General features: G+C 43.9%; 2 protein-coding genes across 2 annotated transcripts in view; both read left to right on the forward strand.

Moving 5' to 3' along the window:
• The first annotated feature begins 393 nt into the window (after nucleotides 1-393).
• gclm (glutamate-cysteine ligase, modifier subunit) lies at nucleotides 394-18,676 on the forward strand. Its single transcript, XM_085983298.1, has 7 exons — nucleotides 394-576; nucleotides 748-813; nucleotides 6,480-6,564; nucleotides 8,989-9,045; nucleotides 12,317-12,519; nucleotides 13,538-13,652; nucleotides 14,856-18,676. Exons 1-7 carry the CDS (start codon nucleotides 463-465, stop codon nucleotides 15,023-15,025), a joined length of 810 nt encoding a protein of 269 aa, XP_085839424.1. The 5' UTR covers nucleotides 394-462; the 3' UTR covers nucleotides 15,026-18,676.
• A 527-nt stretch (nucleotides 18,677-19,203) lies between these two features.
• Nucleotides 19,204-20,952, forward strand: part of LOC147122315 (uncharacterized) — a 28,054-nt gene continuing 26,305 nt past the window's right edge. The window contains exon 1 of the mRNA XM_085983293.1: nucleotides 19,204-19,564. Within this exon, the coding sequence (XP_085839419.1) occupies nucleotides 19,418-19,564 (147 nt within the window). The 5' untranslated portion in view covers nucleotides 19,204-19,417. The remainder of the gene's footprint in view (nucleotides 19,565-20,952) is intronic.

Raw genomic sequence — 20,952 nt, forward strand, 5'->3', positions numbered from 1 at the left:
TAGTCGCACCTGACTTTTCAATTTCTCCTCCACCCACACAGACAATTTGAACAACCAATGTCTGTAACGCCTTCCAGTTTAGATACAAGCATTTGAATTGGAATTGGAATTGGCTCCATACCTGCCACAGCTGGTGTATACAGGGATAGGTACTGGCACAAGGACGGGGACAGGTACTGGCAAAAGGAGTGCTGGAGTGGGCGGGGCTATAATGGGCGGGAGTGGGCGGGGCTATAATGGGCGGGGCTCTAGCGGGCTGGAGTGGCCGGGGCCATAGCGAGCTGGAGTGGGCGGGGCTATAATGGGCGGGGCTCTAGCGGGCGGGAGTGGGCGGGGCTCTAGCGGGCGGGAGTGGGCGGGGCTCTAGCGGGCTGGGCTTGTGACGCAGGGTCGGGGTGGTGCTGTGATTGGCGGGCGGTGTGGAGGCTCGGGGGCAGAGTGTTGTCGGGCCGCGGCGTGCAGATGGAGGGCGGCAAGCAGTTGTTCGCTCAGGCTTCGGCCGTCTCCATCCACACCGGCAACATCGTCAACTGGAGTCGGCTGAAGAAAAAGTGCCCGACCTCGCCGAGCGAGGAGGTGAGCGCGGGGTGCCGAGGCCTCACTGCGGCTCAGGCCGGGGGGGGGTGGAGTATTTATTCACTGCTGTCGGCTTGAAGCGGGCCTGCGCTGCCTCGACCGGCCGGCCTGCCTGCCTGCTGTGGCCCCGCACTCACGCACTCACTCACTCACTCTCTCTCTCTCATGCAGTTACAGGATTGTATTCGCGAGACTCTGGAGAAATGGTGCTCACAGGTCAACCCCGAGCTCTTGAAGGTGAGCGACGTCTTTATTTACATTCATTCATGCATGGCTGGTTAAAACAACAACAGCATTTCTACCCATTAGTGGCTGGGCTGAGGTGAGTGTGGTGAATGATGCAGCACAGAAGGTCATTCGGCTCGTCGTTCCTGTGCTTTGAAAGAGTTAACAAGTTATCCAATTAGTCCCACTCCTGGCCATTCATCCAAGAGGTACATGTATATGGGTATATTTTTTATATATACATGGACTCAGGATTTTGCTGGAAAAACTCAGCAGGTCAGGCAACATCCGTGGAGAGAAATTTGAGTTGACTTTTCGGGTTGAAACCCTTCAAAACTGGAAAGAAAATAAGATCGAAGGCAAAGCTGCGATCGAACAAAAGAGGAAAAAGAGACAATAAAAGGTATGCGAAGCCAGATGAGATGGTAATGTGCCCGTGGAGACAAAAGGCAGCTGAGATTAGGTGTGAAGTGTACTGGCAGGATAAGGACAGCTGTCAGGTGAGAGGGAGAAACAAAAGGAAAGGGGGGGGGGGGGAGAAAAAAAGGACCCAAAACAAAGGGGTGGAAAAAATTAAAAGGAAAAAAGTAATAGGGGCTGAGGTTATGATCTGAAATTATTGAACTCGATATGGAGTCCGGAAGGCTGCAAAGTGCCTAATCAGATGATGATCTTCCGATTAGGCACTTTGCCTTTTGTCTCCACGGGCACATTACCATCTCATCTGGCTTCGCATACCTTTTATTGTCTCTTTTTCCTCTTTTGTTCGATCGCAGCTTTGCCTTCGATCTTATTTTCTTTCCAGTTTTGAAGAAGGGTTTCAACCCGAAAAGTCAACTCAATATCGAGTTCAATAATTTCAGACCATAACCTCGGCCCCTATTACTTTTTTCCTTTTAATTTTTTCCACCCCTTTGTTTTGGGTCCTTTTTTTCTCTCTTCCCCCCCACCCCCCGCACCCCCTCCTTTCCTTTTGTTTCTCTCTCACCTGGCAGCTGTCCTTATCCTGCCAGTACACTTCACACCTAATCTCAGCTGCCTTTTGTCTGCACGGGCCCATTACCATCTCATCTGGTTTCGCATACCTTTTATTGTCTCCTTTTCTTCTTTTGTTCGATCGCAGCTTTGCCTTCGATCTTTTTATTTTCTTTCCAGTTTTGAAGAAGGGTTTCAACCCGAAACGTCAACTCAAATTTCTCTCCACGGATGTTGCCTGACCTGCTGAGTTTTTCCAGCATTGTTGTTATTTTGGATTTCCAGCATCTGCAGTATTTTGCTATCAAACTACTGGAAGACATGGCTATTCATAAAGATTAATTTTGTTCGTGGTACTTTTTAAAAGTCCGAGCCATCTGAAAGTTTTTCCTCCACTTTGTGATTTTGCGTTTCTCACCTGAGCTGCCTTCCAGCCCCATTGTTTATATTTGGGGTCATCGTGTTTGAATCTCCACATGTACCAGTAGGTTTCTACTTTCCCTTTCTCCCTCTCCCAGCTGCAAATCTGAACTAGAATTTTAAAAATGTATTTTTTCAGTTTTCCTCTACGTAACAGGCTGGATTCATACCTAGCACAAAGGAAGATGGTTGTGGTGGTTGGAGGTCAAACATCTCAGCCCCAGGACATTGCTGCAGGAGTTCCTCAAGACAGTGTCTTAGGCCCAACCATCTTCAGCTGCTTCATCAATGATCTTCCCTCCAACATAAGGTCAGATGTTCGTGGATGACTGCACAGTGTTCAGCGCCATTCACAACTCCTCAAATAATGAAGCAGTCCATGCCCGCATGCAACAAGACCTGGATGACATTCAGGCTTTGGCTGATAAGTGGCAAGTAACATTCGTGCCACATAAGTGCCGGGCAATGACTATCTCCAGCAAGCAAGAGTCTAACTAAGTGGTGGGACTTGAACTCATGTCTCTGGATCATTAGTCCAGGCCTCTGGATTACTAGCCCAGTGACATTACCACTATGCTACCGTTCCATTGCCATCGCCGAATTCCCCATCAACAACATCCTGGGGGTCACCATTGACCAGAAACTTAACTGGACCAGCCACATAAATACTGTGGCAACAAAAGCAGGTCAGAGGCTGGGTATTCTGCGACGAGTGTCTCGCCTCCTGACTCCTCAAAGCCTTTCCACCATCTACAAGGCACAAGTAAGGAGTGTGATGGAATACACTCCACTTGCCTGGATGAGTGCAGCTCCAACAACACTCAAGAAGCTTGACACCATCCAGGACAATGCAGACAGTTTGATTGGCACCCCATCCACCACCTTAAACATTCACTCCCTCCACCACCGGCGTACCGTGGCTGCAGTGTGTACCATCTACAAGATGCACTGCAGCAACTCGCCAATGCTTCTTCGGCAGCACCCCCCAAACCCGCGACCTCTTCCACCTAGAAGGACAAGGGCAGCAGGCGCATGAGAACACCACCACCTCCAAGTTCCCCTCCAAGTCACACACCATCCTGACTTGGAAGTATATCGCCGTTCCTTCATCGTCGCTGGGTCAAAATCCTGAAACTCCCTAACAACACTGCGGGAGTACCTTCGCCACACTGACTTCAGCGGTTCAAGAAGGCAGCTCGCCACCACCTTCTCAAGGGCAATTAGGGATGGGCAATAAATGCTGGCCTTGCCAGCGACGCCCGCCTCCCAGGAGCGAATTTTTAAAAAGAAATCAGGGAGGGGACTCTCCCTTTTTAGGTGATATTTTAATTTTCACAATTGATTCCTCTGCTTTGGGAAGTCCTGATATGTGATGAGATGCTATGTAAATGGAGATGGTTTCTTTCTCTCCTGTCTGTTGGTGGGTAGCTAGTGCTGTAGGTGTGAGATATTAACTCTCCTGGTTAACTCGGTAATCTCGCTGTCTTGTGACGAACGTGGCTGATTTAATGAAATGTGAGCACATATGCAGAGTACTCTGTCCCTCTGTTTTCTCTCTCCTCGTGCTCGCAGTTCTCCGTACTTGCCTGCGATCGTTCATGGTGGGCCAGAGCAGGAGTGTCCAAGCTGTCTGTGTTCCTGGCCGCTTAGGTGCAAACCATTGAACCTCGGCGGCCACAAGTAATCAACATTTACATTAACTTGCGTATCCATGAAGTTGCAAACCGTCAGAAATCTTAGTGTTCAGATTGAGGATTAATCTACCCCATGAGGTGCCAGCACGGAAGAGCCCTATCCAAAAGCCCATGTCCATGACATTCAAACAGCGAGTAAAAGTATACTTGTAAATCTAACTGAGTTATCTGGATCCTGGGCTATTTGCAAACCCCCCTGGCCTAGAGAGCAAGTGTCGGCAGGTTGTTCATTTGTGTCTTGTGTCGTAGGAGAGCCTGATCTTGCTGTTCACAGTCACATCTTTTAATAGAATCGTAATCGGCAGAGGGAACCTTGGTTGATTTTTTAAAAATTATTATTTTCCCCTTTCCCTAGTCTGTCCCTGAGGCCAACTGCAGTGCTCCCTGCCTGCAATCAACTAACAATTTTTGTTGGCTTTTATTGCAAGGGGGGTGGAGTATAAAAGCAGGGAAGTCTTGCTTCAGTTATACAGGGTACTGGTGAGGCCACACCTGGAATACTGCGTACAGTTTTGGTTTCCATATTTAAGAAAAGATATACTTGCTCTCGAGGCAGTTCAGAGACGGTTCACTCGGTTGATTCCGGAGATGAGGGGGTTGACTTATGAGGAAAGGTTGAGTAGGTTGGGCCTCTACTCATTGAAATTCAGAAGAATGAGAGGCGATCTTATTGAAACATATAAGATTGTGAGGGGGCTTGATCGGGTGGATGCGGGGAGGATGTTTCCACTGATGGGTGAGACTAGAACTAAGGGGCATAATCTTAGAATAAGGGGCTGCCCTTTCAAAACTGAGATGAGGAGAAACTTCTTCACTCAGAGGGTAGTAAATCTATGGAATTTGCTACCTCAGAGAGCTGTGGAAGCTGCGACATTAAATAGATTTAAAACGGAGATAGACAGTTTCCTAGCTGATAAGGGAATTAAGGGTTATGGGGAGCGGGCAGGGATGTGGACGTGAGTCTAGGTTCATCAGCCATGATCCTATTGAATGGCGGAGCAGGCCCGAGGGGCTGTATGGCCTACTCCTGCTCCTATTTCTTATGTTCTAACTCAGAACACAGCAGAGATTAAGATTAATTCCTGGGTTCTGCCATGGCTCAGTAATGCAATGGATGGTGCATCTACTACTCTAATTTTCCAAACAATGCAATGGTTGTGGATTATTTTCCACTTGTAATATTTTTTGTTTGTGTTTTGGCACCTGCACTTGTGAATTGGCTGGAGGAATGATGTTCGATGAGTTATACCCTCCTATGTTTTTAACAGAGTTGATGGGTGGATTACTACGGTGATTTTGAGCATATTTTCACTGATGGTTTTCCCCCCACTATTGCTGGTCATACTTGATTAACCAATTAATGCAAGTGATGTGTATTTTGCAAAATGGGCCTGTGATTAAAATGGCTGCATTGACTTGTTATACTGCATGGAAAGTAGTTATATCATCATCAGCTGCAACAGAGACTGAAGTACAAAACGCAGATATCTGGTTCAAGTGACGAGGGGGTACTATTGCATCATTTTGGTCCCCACCCTGGTCATGCTTTGGTACAAGCAGATATAGGGAAATGAGTCAAATTTCACGCAGACATTTATAGAAACATAGAAGATAGGGGCAGGAGTAGGCCATTCGGCCCCTCGAGCCTGCCCCGCCATTCAATGCGATCATGGCTGATCATCCAAATTCAGTACCCTGTCCCTGCTTTCTCCCCATATCACTTGATCCCTTTAGCCTTAAGAAATATATCCAACTCTTGAATATATTTAATGAATTGGCCTCCACTGCCTTGTGTGGTAGAGAATTCCACAGGTTCACCACTCTCTGGGTGAAGAAATTCCTCCTCATTTCTGTACCCTTTATTCTTAGACTGTGACCCCTGGTTCTGGAGTGACTGACCTCACTGAACCCGAGAGGTATCCATGGCAGGCCCCGATTTGTAATAGGCACCCAAACTGCTGCTCTGGTTGAGATGGGCTATGTCCCGATGTACATACAGAACGGGCATCCTTCACCTGCTCCAGGAAGAAAGGATCACCAGGACTTTGATCAGTGCAGCTTCCAATCTTACTGCAGCGTTGATTTAATGTAGTGTGTGATGGGAACCAAATTCAGCTCATTTTAACAAATGTTTAATGCAGGCTGCATGCAGCTTCTTAAATTAAGCTGACTTTGACATCACTTATTCAGCAGCACCATTTTGATTTGCGCTGATGGTGTTGCAGGAACTGTTGGTGCCAATTTATTTAATGACTGGAATCTTTGACCTACGGTTGAACTTGGGACCTTCCTGGTTTCTATGGCTCTCTTCCACATTTGTTTGCATTTACCAGTTGAGCTCTGGCAATGCCATTGTTAACTTTCAAAGGAACAACGAGTGTTTACAAAGGCAACTAGTTTGTAGTGTAGGCAGCTGCAATGCATGTCCTTCACCTGTGATCACGAGGACTTTGATTAGTTTATCAGTTGTAACCTACACATATTTGCATCAAGCCGCTACAGGCGACAGAATGCATTACCGGCAGCAATAGTTGTTTCCTGGGTGTTTCTAATCTCCAAAGTTCTTTGTCTCTCTTTGGTTTGTTGCAGGAGCCACCTGCTACTCTGGAATGTACCATTACTCAGGACGTAGACTCGATAAGCCCCGAGGAGAGGGAGGAAGTGAAAGTGTCAGGTAATGTAGCGGGGTAAAGGCCCTGATATTCACGGGGAGGTTGTGGGGGGCGCTTGTCAGCGGCTGGGAATGCGGAGGTCCTGCTGAATCCAACGGCAGGACCTCATTAGAATTTTTTTTTGAGATTGAGAGGCTGCCTGGGTGGGAAAGCCTGCGGTACAGCGCAGCAGCCGGGGACCGCTGAGGACAGTCCCTGGCAATCGAAGATCAGGAGTCGGGGGGGGAGATGGGCTCGTCGGGCGGAGGGGTGGGGAGGAGAAATTGCAGCAGCTTTCCTTGGGGGTGGGGGGTGGGTTACTCGGCCAACCCCAAACCCACCGCAGTTAAGCTGGAAGTAAGCACGTTCACAGTGGGTTGGGGTCGGGATTCACATTTTTACCAATTTAACCCCCCCCCCCCCCCCTCCAAACTCTCTCCTGCCTGTGTAGGGGGCAGGGTGTTCAAAATTTCCCACAAGTGTCTGAAGGTGGCAGCCTTTACTTTTCTCTCGCCTTTCTTCCCCTCCCTCAATTCTTTGTCCCTTTTACTGGATTGTTCCATCTTCAGTTAAGAGCAGCATACTATAGCCTGCCAACTTTGTAGATGTTGTAAACTCTCCAGGAGTTCACTCTTCATTTACTGCAGTTGTAATGTATTCATTTCTAATAACCATAGATGCATTTAAGGGGAAGCTAGATAAGTACATGAGGGAGAAAGGAATAGAAGGATGTGCTGATGGGGCACGATGCTGGGAGGAGGCTCGTGTGGAGCATGAACACCAGCACAGACCTGTTGGGCCGAATGGCCTGTTCTGTGTGAAAAATACATCACACCTCCACCATTAAACTTCCAGTACTAAACCTAAATTTATGCTCCTCGTTACCAATTCACTGACTGGTGGAAACCTTTCACTATTTACCCTCTCAAACCCATCATAATTTTTAACACTAGAATTAGATCTCTCCTTCGCCTTCCCTATTCCAGCTAACGCAGTTCTAGTTTTTCCAAATCTCATTCTAATGATATTCTGCTGTCCATCTAGTGAATTTATGTTGCTCGTTTTCCACGCTCCAGTAGCCGCAGTGCTCCAGCTGTGGCCCAAACAATGTACTTTACAGATTCATCATCACTTAATTGCTTTATTATTCACTGCCCCTATACATGAAACCCATTTTTCCCTTTTTTATGCCTTTTCAGCTTTCAATCTGTATCTGCACCGTTAGATCTCTGTTCTGCACTCCATTGGGAGTTTTACTATCGAGGGTATATTTCCATTCTCTGTTCTTTTTCCAAAAATGAACCACTCTTAGAATGCATTTTCCATGTAAGAATGTGTTCCAAGCTGCAGTTAATGGAAGATTCTAATTTCCAGCAACCCGATCAGTAAAGTGGAAGCAAACACAGGCAACTTCATGAATAACGAAGATACAAATTAAACCTGGAATTGAATGTTGAGTGAGTGGGTACCTAGTAAAAGCTGTGACCTGCAGGTCATGGAGCACAGCCAGAACACTTTGCACTACAACAGTGGCCCGAGTCTTCTCTGCTGCAGAATACTGCTCTGCCTCATGGTCCGGCAGCCGCCACACAAAGATCGCGGACGTGCAGCTAAACGCTGCCATGAGGAGGGTGTCGGGGACGCTCAAGTCCACTCCAACTGAATGTCTCCCAGTGCTGTCCCGCCTGCCATTCGTCGCAATGCCACTGTGCTCTTGAGATATGTAAAAGTCAAGAGCAACGCCGACCTTCCCATTCGTGAAGACTTGAAAAACCCACCACGAAAGCGTTTAAAATCGCGCCAGCCATTCTGGGAAACAGCAACCAATATTCACGTAGCTAGTATCGACCCACTATCCAGATGGACGGAATCGTGGGACGTATGCAACCTTAAAAGAACCAACCCCTTGTCACTGACCCAACAGCAGAGGTCCCAGGCTCCGACCTCCCTCGAAGACAGTGGACAGCACTCAACCCAATCTGCACAGGGCACGGACGATGCGGCCACATGCTCCACAAGTGGAAGATGAGGGACGACCCAAAGTGCGACTGTGGCCATGAGTCTCAGACCATGGAACACATCACATCAACCTGCCCACTGAGATCTGTTGCGGGAGGCACCTCATTTCTCCACTCGGCATCTCGAGGCCATCGAATGGAAAGCCAAACTAGACATCCCATTATAACCTTTTTCCGCCATACGGAACAGCAACAACCTGTAGGTGCACCCTCTGTTTTGTGAATTATTTTGTTTTTGTCATTAAAATATTTTGGGGTGAGTTCTTTATTGTTTTGCTGTCTTTTTACATTTGTTTGTATGTTCATTCTGATTGTGCTTTTAGTACTTTGATTCATTGTCAAACTTTTGCAAGCTACTAAAAGCCAATCAACAGGAATCTTGTCTGTTGCATTAGTCAGTCTGACCAATTGTTTTTTTTTTATGTGCAGCAAAGCTTTTTCTCAGTGATCCCGACTCCTCGGGCATCAAGGATGCCGTGGAAAAAGGTATGTGCCAAAAATGAGGCAGTAGCTGTTGGATTTTTATTTGCTCCTCAGTGTACTTGTTATATTTGCATCCTTTTTTAAATGCATATTCAGCATGTTTAGAAATAATCAAACCAGCTGCAGCATTGGTCAAAGGGCATTTATTCCATATAAAAGCAAAATACTGCAGATGCTGAAAATCTGAAATAAAAACATAAAATGCTGGAAATACTCAGCAGGTCAGGCAGCATCTGTGGAGAAACGTTAACTCTGCCTTTCTCACCACAGATGCTGCCTGACCTGATTATTTCCAACATTTTCTGTTTATTCAAATGATATATCAGCTTAGTAATGCGGAGTACAGTGATGTCGAGAATCCATGCCGGATGCCATTGGTTACCATGTTTTTATACAATAGCTGTGGATTCTGTAGCGGTAGATGCGACTGTTCCTGACCATTGTGGGCTGACCGTGCTGCTCGCCTCTAGATCGAATTTCACTTTTTTTAAAAGAAAATGATCAAACAAAATGCAAGCAATTAATTACACAGCTCATCAAGGGTATTGATAGCAAAAATCCATACTGTAAAGGTGGATGTATCTAATCTTTTCAAATATCAAACATACAACCTCTGAAATGTCATTCGGATCTGATGCTAACTGGCCATATATGAGTAAATGACCACATGCAGTATTCACCTGGATGCAACACGTAAATATCAGCTAGGCCTCCCATCTGTATTGTTTGTAATGATGCTTTCCAAATTTGAACCACTAATGTTAATTAGCCAGTGTATAAATGGAATATTACACCGGTCTTGGCATGATGCGACTGATGAACCCCACTAGAAATGATATTTGAGAAACTTTTGTCACTTGAGTTGTGGTCAGGTCCATTCCTTGGTTGAATTTGGTATCACGAGGAGCCCCATGAGGTGTCTATACCCAAACAAGGAGGGTCATCCAAAGTGCGTTAAGATAGTAATTTCTCCTGCTGTGTATACAAGAGTATTAACATTTTTTTAAATTACTGGCATAAACAGTGTTTTAAAGATATTGGGAGGAAGAATTCTTTCTATGAATAGGTTTGATATGGTGTGTCATGAGCTCTTTTGATGGGAAGGATTTCCTCTGAAAATCATTCATGTGTGAGTAATATCCCATGGACAAAATGGTCAGCAGTGCATGCCCTGTCATTGTGGATTAAATAAGTAACTTTAAATCCGTCTGAGCCCCAGACGCTTGCACTTCCACGTGTTGCACATCCCTCCTCAGTTAAAGGCTAGTCTGCTCTCCATCAGTGTGTTCAGGGGCTGGGTTAGTTTGCATACGCAGGGACCAGGTGATCGCACTGTTTAAATATTCATGCCCCTGACATTTTGTCTGTAATATTATTCCTGTGCCGATTCAGTACTATTATCTGTTGCAATTGCGCAAACTGTGTTTGTGCTTGGAACAGCCACTGAACCTAGCTCAGGTGTATTCAAATCCCAAATGGTTTAGTGTTGCTGCTGAGAGCATTCCAAATGATGTGTGTTTACTGGTACCTTTTAAATCACAAAATGAATATAATCTGAGAACATAGTCCCTAAATAGAGAATAAAATATCAGGAAGCAACTACCAAGTCATTTGTCTACAGGAAACTCTCTTTTAACTGACCCCTAAATAACCGGAAATCTCTGTTAACCGGCAAAATGCAGGAGTAGGTTCAGGTAAGTTTTACTTCATATTAGTGGCAGTTCCTGGATCTGTGGCTGTGTAACTGGGGTTCGTGCACTTGTTGCTAAGCAACAGGGACGCTTGGTCTGTGGCCGGAGCTCCTGCACATGTTGCTAAGCAACAGGGAAGCCTGGATTTGTTGCTGTGTACGGAGCTCTCGTACCTTTTAAACTGTACCTCTCTGTAATACGGACTTTTTGATAAACTGGCACCACGCCGGTCCCGTTGGTGCCGGATAATAAAGAGTTTCCTGTAATTGAGGAGTTTAATTGACTCAGTTTATAGTTCACATCATGAGAGCTGTTATTTGGCCACAGCCTTGAAATCATGCTGGGGTTTGTGGTCACCTATGTAGAGTAAGCACTGGATGGCTTTACACGGTTTGGGGTCGTTTTGCAACTCACCAGCTGAATGGCAGAAGAAGCAAAACTGTGACGACATTGATGCAAATGTTGAGACATTTGCAATAAATAATAAAATTCTGTTGTATGTTCTTCTAAAACCTGAACCTTGTAAACATTTAACAAAACTGCTTGCTTTCATCTGTTAAGCAGGTTCTTCTTGAAATGAGTTTTCCGAGGGAAAAAGTTCTATTTATGACTGATTTGCAGGGCCAGTTGTCTTTTGAAAATGTTGCACTACTTGAAGATACAATTAAGCTGCATCTTTGAGTGGAGATACTGCTAGCAGGCAACAATAGCACTGGGACTGCTACTGGCTCCCACATTAATATTTTACCCAATTACAAGTGCATGGCCAGGTAGCTCCAGTAGCTTTTGACTTCTGTGTGGTTTATTTGCTTGCTTCTGTCTTATTCACTTGCCATAGCAATCTTTTGTGTGCAGGGGGGAAACAACTTGACTCTTTGTTGGTTCCTAGTGGTTTGCACTTTTTTTTATATATAAAAAAGTGACTCCACAGTAGTTTAACATGACTGAGTTTGCTACAGATAATGTGTATGATCTCAATTTCCGTGCATTTTTTTTGAAAGAACTAACTTACTTAATGATTTAATGCTCAGGATTAAATTATTTTAGTGAGTTAGCAGCCATAAAGTTTGCATACTGGAAAAGACATCAGCCAGTTAATGTGCCACCCCCTTGGAAAAAAACGTACTGAAAATGTTTTTAATGCCATAAAGATAGATAAACTCGTATGAATTTAAATTTGTTCATTTGTGGCATTTGTAAATGACCAACCAGCTGTTAAGTGCCTGCCATTACTATGTTCTATTCATCATTACTATGCTCTGCTAAACTGCAAATATACATGGAAAGTGCCAGATATCCTGTGAATTTATTTCCCAATATTGTCAAAACTTTCAGCATTTAATGAGTTGGACCCTTGGGTCTTTTTCCCCTCCAGAGATTACTGCTCACTTCAGCCATTTATAAAACAATCTTCCTCATGACGGACATCAATCTTCTATTCTGCTAAAAATGTTTCTCAAATGTTGCCTTTTTCAAAAGGGAATTTTGTTTTTGGTTTTTACCAGCTATCTGTTTGAGAAGAGGAAAAAAAAGTATTAAATGTTGTTTTCCAGGAAATAACCTGAATTTTGTATTTAATGCAGCTTGTTCAGCCCTTGCAGTGTCACAGCTGGACTCTGTGATCATTGCTCCTCCTCCACTCGCAGATGGAGCTAGTCTTTCTCTCTCGCACCTGCAGCCATATTGGGAAGAACTGGAAACTCTTGTTCAAAGTCAAAGCATTCTAGCAATTGGTACCTCTGATTTGGATAAAGTTCTTTTAGAGCAGCTCTATCAGTGGGCTCAGGTAATAGCAGGTTGAGATATTCTTGGATGTAGTTCTGTCTGTAGACTTTTGAAAACTAATAATTTTTTAATGAAGCAGTAAATCTATCTTCTCATCCTTTGAGTTTATCAGAAATAACTATTCTTCCTGCTTTTATAATTCAGTGTTTGACATTAAAGTTGCACTGGGTTGAGTGGGGGAAACTGGCCAGGGTTCCCATTCCTGATTCCTATCCAGTGACCCCTACTGGAAGTGTGCATGTGATCATTAGCCAGTGATAGGATCAGCTTGGCTCAGCGCTCCCAGGTTTAATCCTTGATATGTGCAGAGTTAACTGATCTCAACGGGCAGGCCAATGGACCTCCGTGTCCCTGGGGTACACAACATGTGTGGGTTAGGTTGATTGGCTATGATAAATTGACCCTTAGTGTTAGGGGGATTAAATACATGGGGTTACGGGGATAGGGTGGGATATGTGTTGGTGTAGGAGTTACGGGGATCGGGTGGGATATGTGTCGGTGCAGGCTCGATGGGCCGAAATGGCCTCTATCTGCACTGTGTGGTTTCTGTGATTTCTGTGACAACAAGAGGAAAAACTGGCCACGGTTCTTGCTCTTGATAGTTATCCAGTGCCTCGTGCTAGAAGATGTGTTTGTCGGTGTAAGACGGGATCAAACTTGTCCACGATGTCCCCAATTGAATAGCCTCTGAAATTCACTGAGCTTGTGCTGGTGGGTGGCCATTCCCAACACACACTGGTTTGGAAATGCTTCACTTTCAGAAGGGGAAGGTGGAGATTGGCTGTACAAAAATATTATCTCCATCTGCGATTTGGTTACTTATAAATGCTGCACTTAATAGTACAACATGTTCAGAACAAGTTTTTATGGTTTTGCTTTGATATGGAATTACGAACAGTGCAACTCAACAGAGAATAGTTTGGTGCACTGGAGTTCAAAAATTGCATCAGTGTGTTTACCTAGTGTTGCCTGTAACTGTTCATTTTGTTCCCCCCCCCCCCCCCCCCCCCAATGTCTAGGTGAAACCTAGCAGCAACCAGGTAAATTTAGCTTCCTGTTGTGTGATGCCGCCAGAGCTTACTGCCTTTGCTAAAGAATATGACATACAGTTACTGACTCACAGTGACCCTAAAGGTGAGATTTGCATGTGTGAGAATCTGGTACAGCTGATGAGGGTAGTGCAGACTCTCTATGATGCATGTTTTGGTGTTTGAGATGGGGGCCGGCTGTAGGCTGCCTGTAGGGGTGAATGGGGATCTGCTGGATCAGCTTCTGGTTTTTTTTCTTCAACCTCCACCACCATTTCCTTTGTTCTCTCCTGAAGTTGCTGATGCTGCAGGGATATGTTTCTGCTGGTGTCCTCCAGGCTTGGCCAAATGATCATTCTTGTGTGAGCCAAGGAAGTGAGTCTCAGCGTACCATTTAACAATCGGGAACATCACGGCCGAGCCCAGACCTTTTCCTCAGTAGATATCAATATGTATACAGCAGGAACCCTGCCTGAATATTCTCTTCAGTGAATGGAGCACTGCATTGTTGAAATGTTGCGTTTTTCCAAATGTGGTGCTAAACTGCTTGTTCTAGTGGTTCAGGTGGGACTTCAAGATCCCATGGCACTAAGAAAAGCATGCAGTTCTCCCAATGTCCTGGCCATCATTGCAACCTCAACCAACACCACCAGAAAGAAAACCAAATTAACTGACCATTTACTGTATCTCTTTTGTGGAATCTTGCTGTGCACAATAGTAGCAGACTCACCACCACCTGCTCATGGGTAACTATCGATGGGCAATAAATGCTGGCCTTGCTAGTGAGGCCCATATGCCAAGAATGAATTTTTTTTTTAAAAACAATAGCTGCCACAAGAGAATATTCAGGCAGGGTTCCTGCTGTATACATATTGATATCTACTGAGGAAAAGGTCTGGGCTCGGCCGTGATGTTCCAGATTGTTAAATGGTACGCTGAGACTCACTTCTTTGGCTCACACAAGAATGATCATTTGGCCAAGCCTGGAGGACACCAGCAGAAACATATCCCTGCAGCATCAGCAACTTCAGGAGAGAACAAAGGAAATGGTGGTGGAGGTTGAAGAAAAAAAACCAGAAGCTGATCCAGCAGATCCCCATTCACCCCTACAGGCAGCCTACATAAATTACCACATTTCAAAGTAATTCTTTGCAAGTGTTTTGGATTGTTTTGAGAGACTGATAAAGGCACTATATTAAATGCAAGTTTTTTTTTAAATTTTATAGTGAATTCTCTAAAGCACAGTCACTGAACTGATGTTTTAAATAATTCTGCACTAAATGTCTCCTATTTCTTTTTTTTCTTTAAGAACTGATACCCATGTTAAGTTTCCAAGAGGCTGTGATTGCCAGCGTTCAAGACAATCTGGCATATGAATGGATAACGAAGTGGGTGCTGCGCTATTCAGTAATTGTTAAAAGCAGAGGAATTATTAAATCAAAGGGCTACCTTGTATATGCTAAAAGAATTCGTTATTAGGATCATCTTTGACAAGAAGCCAGCTGATTGGAATAGCACTTTTTATGAACCAATTTATGCATGATATGCAAAGGAAGAAATCCTAGAAGCTGCACTATTGACCAAATGCCTTTTGACGATCTATTACTGGGTCCAAGATAAGTTTTTTTTTAAAGGAATTTTTTTTTACTGAGTTGAAAAGAATGCATTGCAAAACCAGAATGTGTTTTGCATATTATATACTGTTTCTACCTGTTGATTTAACTGGCTGTTCTGTTAAATTCCTTTTTTTTTAATTTTAAATATTTTTGATTTAAAGATGTGAAAAATTTATTTACTTTTTGTAGTTCATGTATTTTTGGGGGGAACAAGACGTGGGTACTTGTTCAAAGACACTAATGCAAATAAAAGAAAACCTTCAGACAGGTGCAAGTTTGTGGTCCACAGCTTACCTGGACAAGTGTCAGGCTGAACCCTCGATGAGTTAAAATGAGCTGTTGGCAAGTGCCTAAGTCATTGCTATTTGTGCAGCTAAATATTTTCCATTTCCGAGTAGTTTTCATTGAACTAATTTTCCAAGTACTGAACCTGTGCTACTGTGTCTTAACATATTATGAAATTTTGGGTTGTGGTGTACAATGCAGTAATGTTTTAGAAAATAACTTTTATCTTGTTTTGAAGGTTTGCTGTTGTTGTGTATCAAGAAAACTTTGCTGACATAGTTATTTTGTGATGGAGTGAAACATTTTAAACTCCCTCCCACATGCCTATCTCAGATTCTCCACTGTCTTCAGATCAGCTAAGAGAAGGATGTGTTTGAGTGAATTCCAGTGGTATGTAGAGGATCGACAACTGGACTCTGCTGCTTACGGGGAAAAGGCCACCGAATAACATCAGGCCAGACTCTCTGGTGGTTTATTTTCTGCAAATCACTGACCCCTCTTGTGTATTTTATTGATGCCACATGGATTCTTAATTTCTTTTTTGAAGTTAAACTACTAAAAATTAAGACAACATAATTGCTTTATTATGTGGGGACATGCCGTCACTAAAAGTTGCTGCATTCCCTGCCCCACAGCATTACTGCACCGTGCTGCGATCACTTGGTAGTTGGTGAGTTCACTGTCTAGGTTGGCTGAAGTGGACGTCGTGGAGCAGCGGAATATGGAGCCAAGTTTGTCGCCTTGCATTGGGTTATACTGAGTGTGAGTGAGCGATATTGGCAGGGGATTCACTGGGGGCTCCTTTATATTGGGTAAAGTACAGTGCTGCAGCCCACATGTACTTGGTGAGATGGGTGACCGTTTAAAACGCTGCCATCTTTCTGTATGCATGAGTGCATCATGTGAGCCACTGTGATTTGGGGGGAGCAGGGGCTTTGAAGAAAAAGCCATGTTCAAAAATAATTAAACCACAGTGATATTCAATCTACACGTTCATCTACTTGCTGCTCTTGAAGAAAATCTTGACTAGAAATCATGGGGATGCCACTCTGGAGCATTATCCTTAACAAAACTTAATTGAGATTGTAACTTGGGGCCACTTTTGGCCATAACTTATGATTGATGCTTTTTTAAAAAACTATCAACTTTGTGCTTAACATGTTTAGGCTGAAGTACTCTACAAGCTTGAATGTACAGTAGTTCTAATGAAATAGTACATATTTGGAAATAGTGAATCTATGATAAAATGTTATATTTTGTTTACTTGGCAATGTAATGCATTTGAGGTGATTTGCACATTAAAAGTGTGATCTAAATACCTCAGATTTTGATTATTCCACATGCCTTTGCATCAAGTTCAGAAACTAAGACACTTTTTAAAGGAGTCCATATGTACTAGCTGCTCTTCTGCAGTGTTGCTCGTGTTGAGTTGAAGGACACACTATTTATAATAGGGGTGTTCTTAGGGTGACAGGTAGTGTTAACAGCAAGTGGGGTTGACGCTTGCGGGATGTGCAGACAATTCAGCAGGCTTTTAATATAGATGTATAAATAATATTTGACATCACCTGTACTTGAGCCGGCTGAACATTACACTCCTGACATGATTGTCTTTCGAAAATCTATTCCATGGGAACACAAATTGGCAGTCCAGCAGAGTACTCTGATGTGCAGGTGCAAGGCTTCTTGGTGGATATGAGAATGTGAAAAACAAATTTGCTTTCCCCCAATTCCTCATGGATGAAGATCTGTACACAGTTGTTGGATGACATGTAAGGGAGGGCAAGTTGAAGTTCAGATATTCTGATGGTACAAAGCTCTTCCACTTGGAAGCTTCATGGAATAGAACTGGTGAGGATTGCTGTTTGAGATTATAAAAGGATGCCTCCTCCCATTTGACTCGGTAAATCCATTGAAAGGTGACTTTATAGAAATATACAAAATACTAAATGAGATAGATGGGTAAACACAGAGCACAACTTCAAAGTATGCCCAAGATTCTTGACCAAGGAGCAGAGATTAAAACTTGTAAAATAATTTTTTTTTTAGGGCAGATGTCAGGAAGAATCTTCACGGAAAGAGTGATTAACATTTGAAATGGTTTTCCAGCTGATTAGCGAGACCAAAACCTTGGATTCATTCCAGCGACAAAGATGTGATTGGGAGAATATTTTTATAAATTCTAGATCGAGGAGCTAAGCTGAGCTCCCTCATCAGTAACAATCATGTAAACAATTATTTTTTCCTGGTAATCTTCTCCCTGCTTTCTCTCCTGAAGGTACTGACTCCTGGTTGAGGTGTGGATGACTGGTTCCCTCTGGTATCTCCCCTTAGTTCAGTATACAGATTGGCTTGCTGTATTTACCTACAGACAAGCTGCACTTAACAAACTTAGTTACTTTCTGAAGTTCTTTCAATAATTTTGATGTGAAATATATGAATGTAAGCATTTATAGCTCAATTTTATTGCAAATTATTTGGGGAGTATGACTTGTAAACCTTCCTCCAAATGATGGATTTGTACTTTTTTCCTCTGTACATTATATATAGTGCACTGCTTTATTAATATTGTAATTATAATCTGGTATTGATAAAGGAACTGATTTTCAAAGACTGCTTGGAAATACTGTTGGAAGCTGTAGCATAGCATTGATAACCAAGTCTCTCACTTTTGTGGTTCATGTTTCACATTTCAGCTCCAAGATTTTGTTACAATTGGGCACTACCTTGTCATATTATCTCTTATAAACTAGTTTATTAATTCATGACGGCATAAATAAACTTCCTTCACTACATTTTAGCAGACTGTAGACCTAACCATTTCCACACCTGATTCATTGGTTGCACTGAATTAAAATTCTCTTCAAATCCTGCTGCGACATCGCCCTGCTCGGTCTCTGGACCTCTTCCAGCCTTCTATCTCCTTCCAGTATTCTTTACTTCTCTCAATCAGGCCTTGTGTATCCTGTCCTCCCTTTGCTCTACAATTTGTGGTAGATTCTTCACCTGCCTTGGCTTTATTTACATCTCTAAACCTCTTCATATCTCCACTTTATCTTTTTTTTAGAAAAGCCTTCTCAAAACCTGTCTTTTGAGCAAGCTTTTGGTTAACACTCACCAAGGTTTGGCCTTTGTTCCTTTTAGCTATTTTATTATTTTCTGTTTCTCCCCTGCTCCTTATAAAAACTGCTTGGAAAGTTCTGTGTATTAAAGCTACTGTAGAAATGTATGCTGTTTCAGTTGCATTGTTTTGTGTTTACTTCATAATCATTCATACTAAACGTTTACATAACCCTACCTTTTAATGAATGTTCTAAGTCCATGTGCAACACTATGGATTTTAACATTCTGTTCCTTCAGCGCCGCTAGGTCAAAATCCTAGCACTCTTAACAGCATTGTGGGAGTACCTTCACTGCACAGATTGCAGCAGTTCAAGAAGGCGGCTCACCACCTTCTCAAGGGCAGTTAGGGATGGGCAATAAAGCATAGCCTTGCCAATGATGCTCGCATCCCATGACTGAATTTAAAAAAATCACACTGACCCTCAGTTCATCTGAACAATTGCCTACATTGTGTGTTAATGTATCTCATTACTTACTACTCTGTTGCTTATTTTGCATCAATAACAAATAAGGAATAAAAAGCAAGATATTAAATATCTGAAATTTAAAAAAAACCTCAGACTACGTCTGGCCAATCCCCGTTCGGGGAGCGTGTTTGGGCTCCCAGCCACCTTCAGAGGATGAAGCTGATGTCAATGCTCAGAGCAGAGAGCTGCAGTGAGCCCAGGAGAAAGCTGCAATATTAAACGGAGAGGTTTGAAACAACCTAACGCTGCTGAGGACCTAAAGCCGAGTGACCGACATCAAGACAGCGTATATTTATTTAATCAGAACGATAGTCATCTTCCCCGGGCTGATCTGCGACTGAACACTGCGGCTTATTTCAACCCGGTACCAACCGCACGCGATGCAGAGGCGGTGGTGCCCGGTTCGTGGCAACACCGGGCGGAAGTGGACGAGGGGAAGTCTCGGTGCGGCACCGAGCGGAAGTAGCGTGCGGCGGGCCGGCAGGATGGTGCAGACCCGGAGCGGCAGGTCGATTCTGACCAGAGAGGTAAACGGTGGGGGCCCGGTGTCTGTGAGAAGGTACCGGGTGACTGGGCCAAGGGCCCGGGGTTTAAAGTGCCGCTCCTCGGGGCCCGAGACACGTGGGGGGCGGGGGCAAGAAATCATACTGCAGCTTTACAAAACCCTGGTTAGACCACACCTGGAGTACTGCGAGCAGTTCTGGGCACCTCACCTTAGGAAGGATATATTGGGCTTGGAGAGGGAGTGCAGTGTAGATTTACCAGAATGATACCTGAACTTCAAGGGTTAAGTTATGAGGAGAGATTACACAGATTAGAGTCATAATCCATAGAATTTAGAAGGCTAAGGGGCAATCTAATCGAAGTTTTCAGGATATTAAGGGGAACAGATAGGGTAGATAGAGAGAAACTATTTCTGCTGGTTTGGGGATTCTAGGACTAGGGGGCAATGTCTAAAAATTAGAGCCCGACCTTTCAGGAGTGAAATTAGGAAACACTTCTACACATAAAGGGTGGTAGAAGTTTGGAACTCTCTTCCACAAACGGCAATTGAAGCTAGATCACTTGTTAATTTTAAATCCGAGATTGATAGCTTTTTGTAAACCATAGATATTAAGGGATATGGGGCAAAGGCGGGTATATGGAGTTAGAGTGCAGATCAGCCATGATCTCATTGAAAGGCTCGAGCGGCTGAATGGCCTACTCCTGTTCCTATGTTCAGTCAACGATTGAGACGAGGGGAGGGGAGAAGCCTTAGGGGACAGAGAGGTTCAGGGAGTGAATATGGGCACCAGACGTTATGGGGAGGGCTGTGAATTTAGAAGAAAATGAATAAAAAAGACTTGCATTTATATAGCGCCTTTCACAACCTCAAGACATCCCAAAGCACTTTATAGCCAATTTGGTTTTGGAGTGTAGTCACTGTTGTAATATAGGAAACGCAGCAGCCAATTAGTGCACAGCAAGCTCCCACAAACAGCAATGTGATAATGGCCAGATCATCTGTTTTTTAATGCTGCTGATTGAGGGATAGATATTGGCCAGGACACCGGGGAGAACTGCCCTGCTCTTCTTCCAAATAGTGCCACGGGATCTTTTACGTCCACCTGAGAGATTAGACGGGGTCTCGATTTAATGTCTCATCTGAAAGACAGCACCTCCTGATAGTACAGCACTCCCTCAGTACTGCACTGGAGTGTCAGCCTAGATATTGTGCTCAAGTCTCTGGAATGGGACTTGAACCCACAACCTTCTGACCTCAGAGGTGAGGGTGCTACTCACTGAGCCACAGCCGACACTAGAGAGAGGGCAAGGGGTTTGCTGTATGTTTCTATCCAGCGAGTGATGAACCTGTGGAATTTTCTACCACAAAAGGCAGTTGAGGCCAATTCATTAAATAATATATTTCTTCAGG

This window comes from Somniosus microcephalus, chromosome 3 (genome assembly GCF_052327205.1).
Source record: "Somniosus microcephalus isolate GS21.2 chromosome 3, FLI_Smic_1.0, whole genome shotgun sequence".
Taxonomy (NCBI): Eukaryota; Metazoa; Chordata; class Chondrichthyes; order Squaliformes; family Somniosidae; genus Somniosus; species Somniosus microcephalus.

Excerpts from the sequence above, each read along its gene's own strand:
- gclm (XM_085983298.1), top strand. The coding sequence starts at position 463 with ATGGAGGGCGGCAAGCAGTTGTTCGCTCAGGCTTCGGCCGTCTCCATC. Across the intron at positions 814-6,479 it reads TCAACCCCGAGCTCTTGAAG|GAGCCACCTGCTACTCTGGA; the intron begins GTGAGCGACGTC and ends GGTTTGTTGCAG. Across the intron at positions 6,565-8,988 it reads GGAGGAAGTGAAAGTGTCAG|CAAAGCTTTTTCTCAGTGAT; the intron begins GTAATGTAGCGG and ends TTTTATGTGCAG.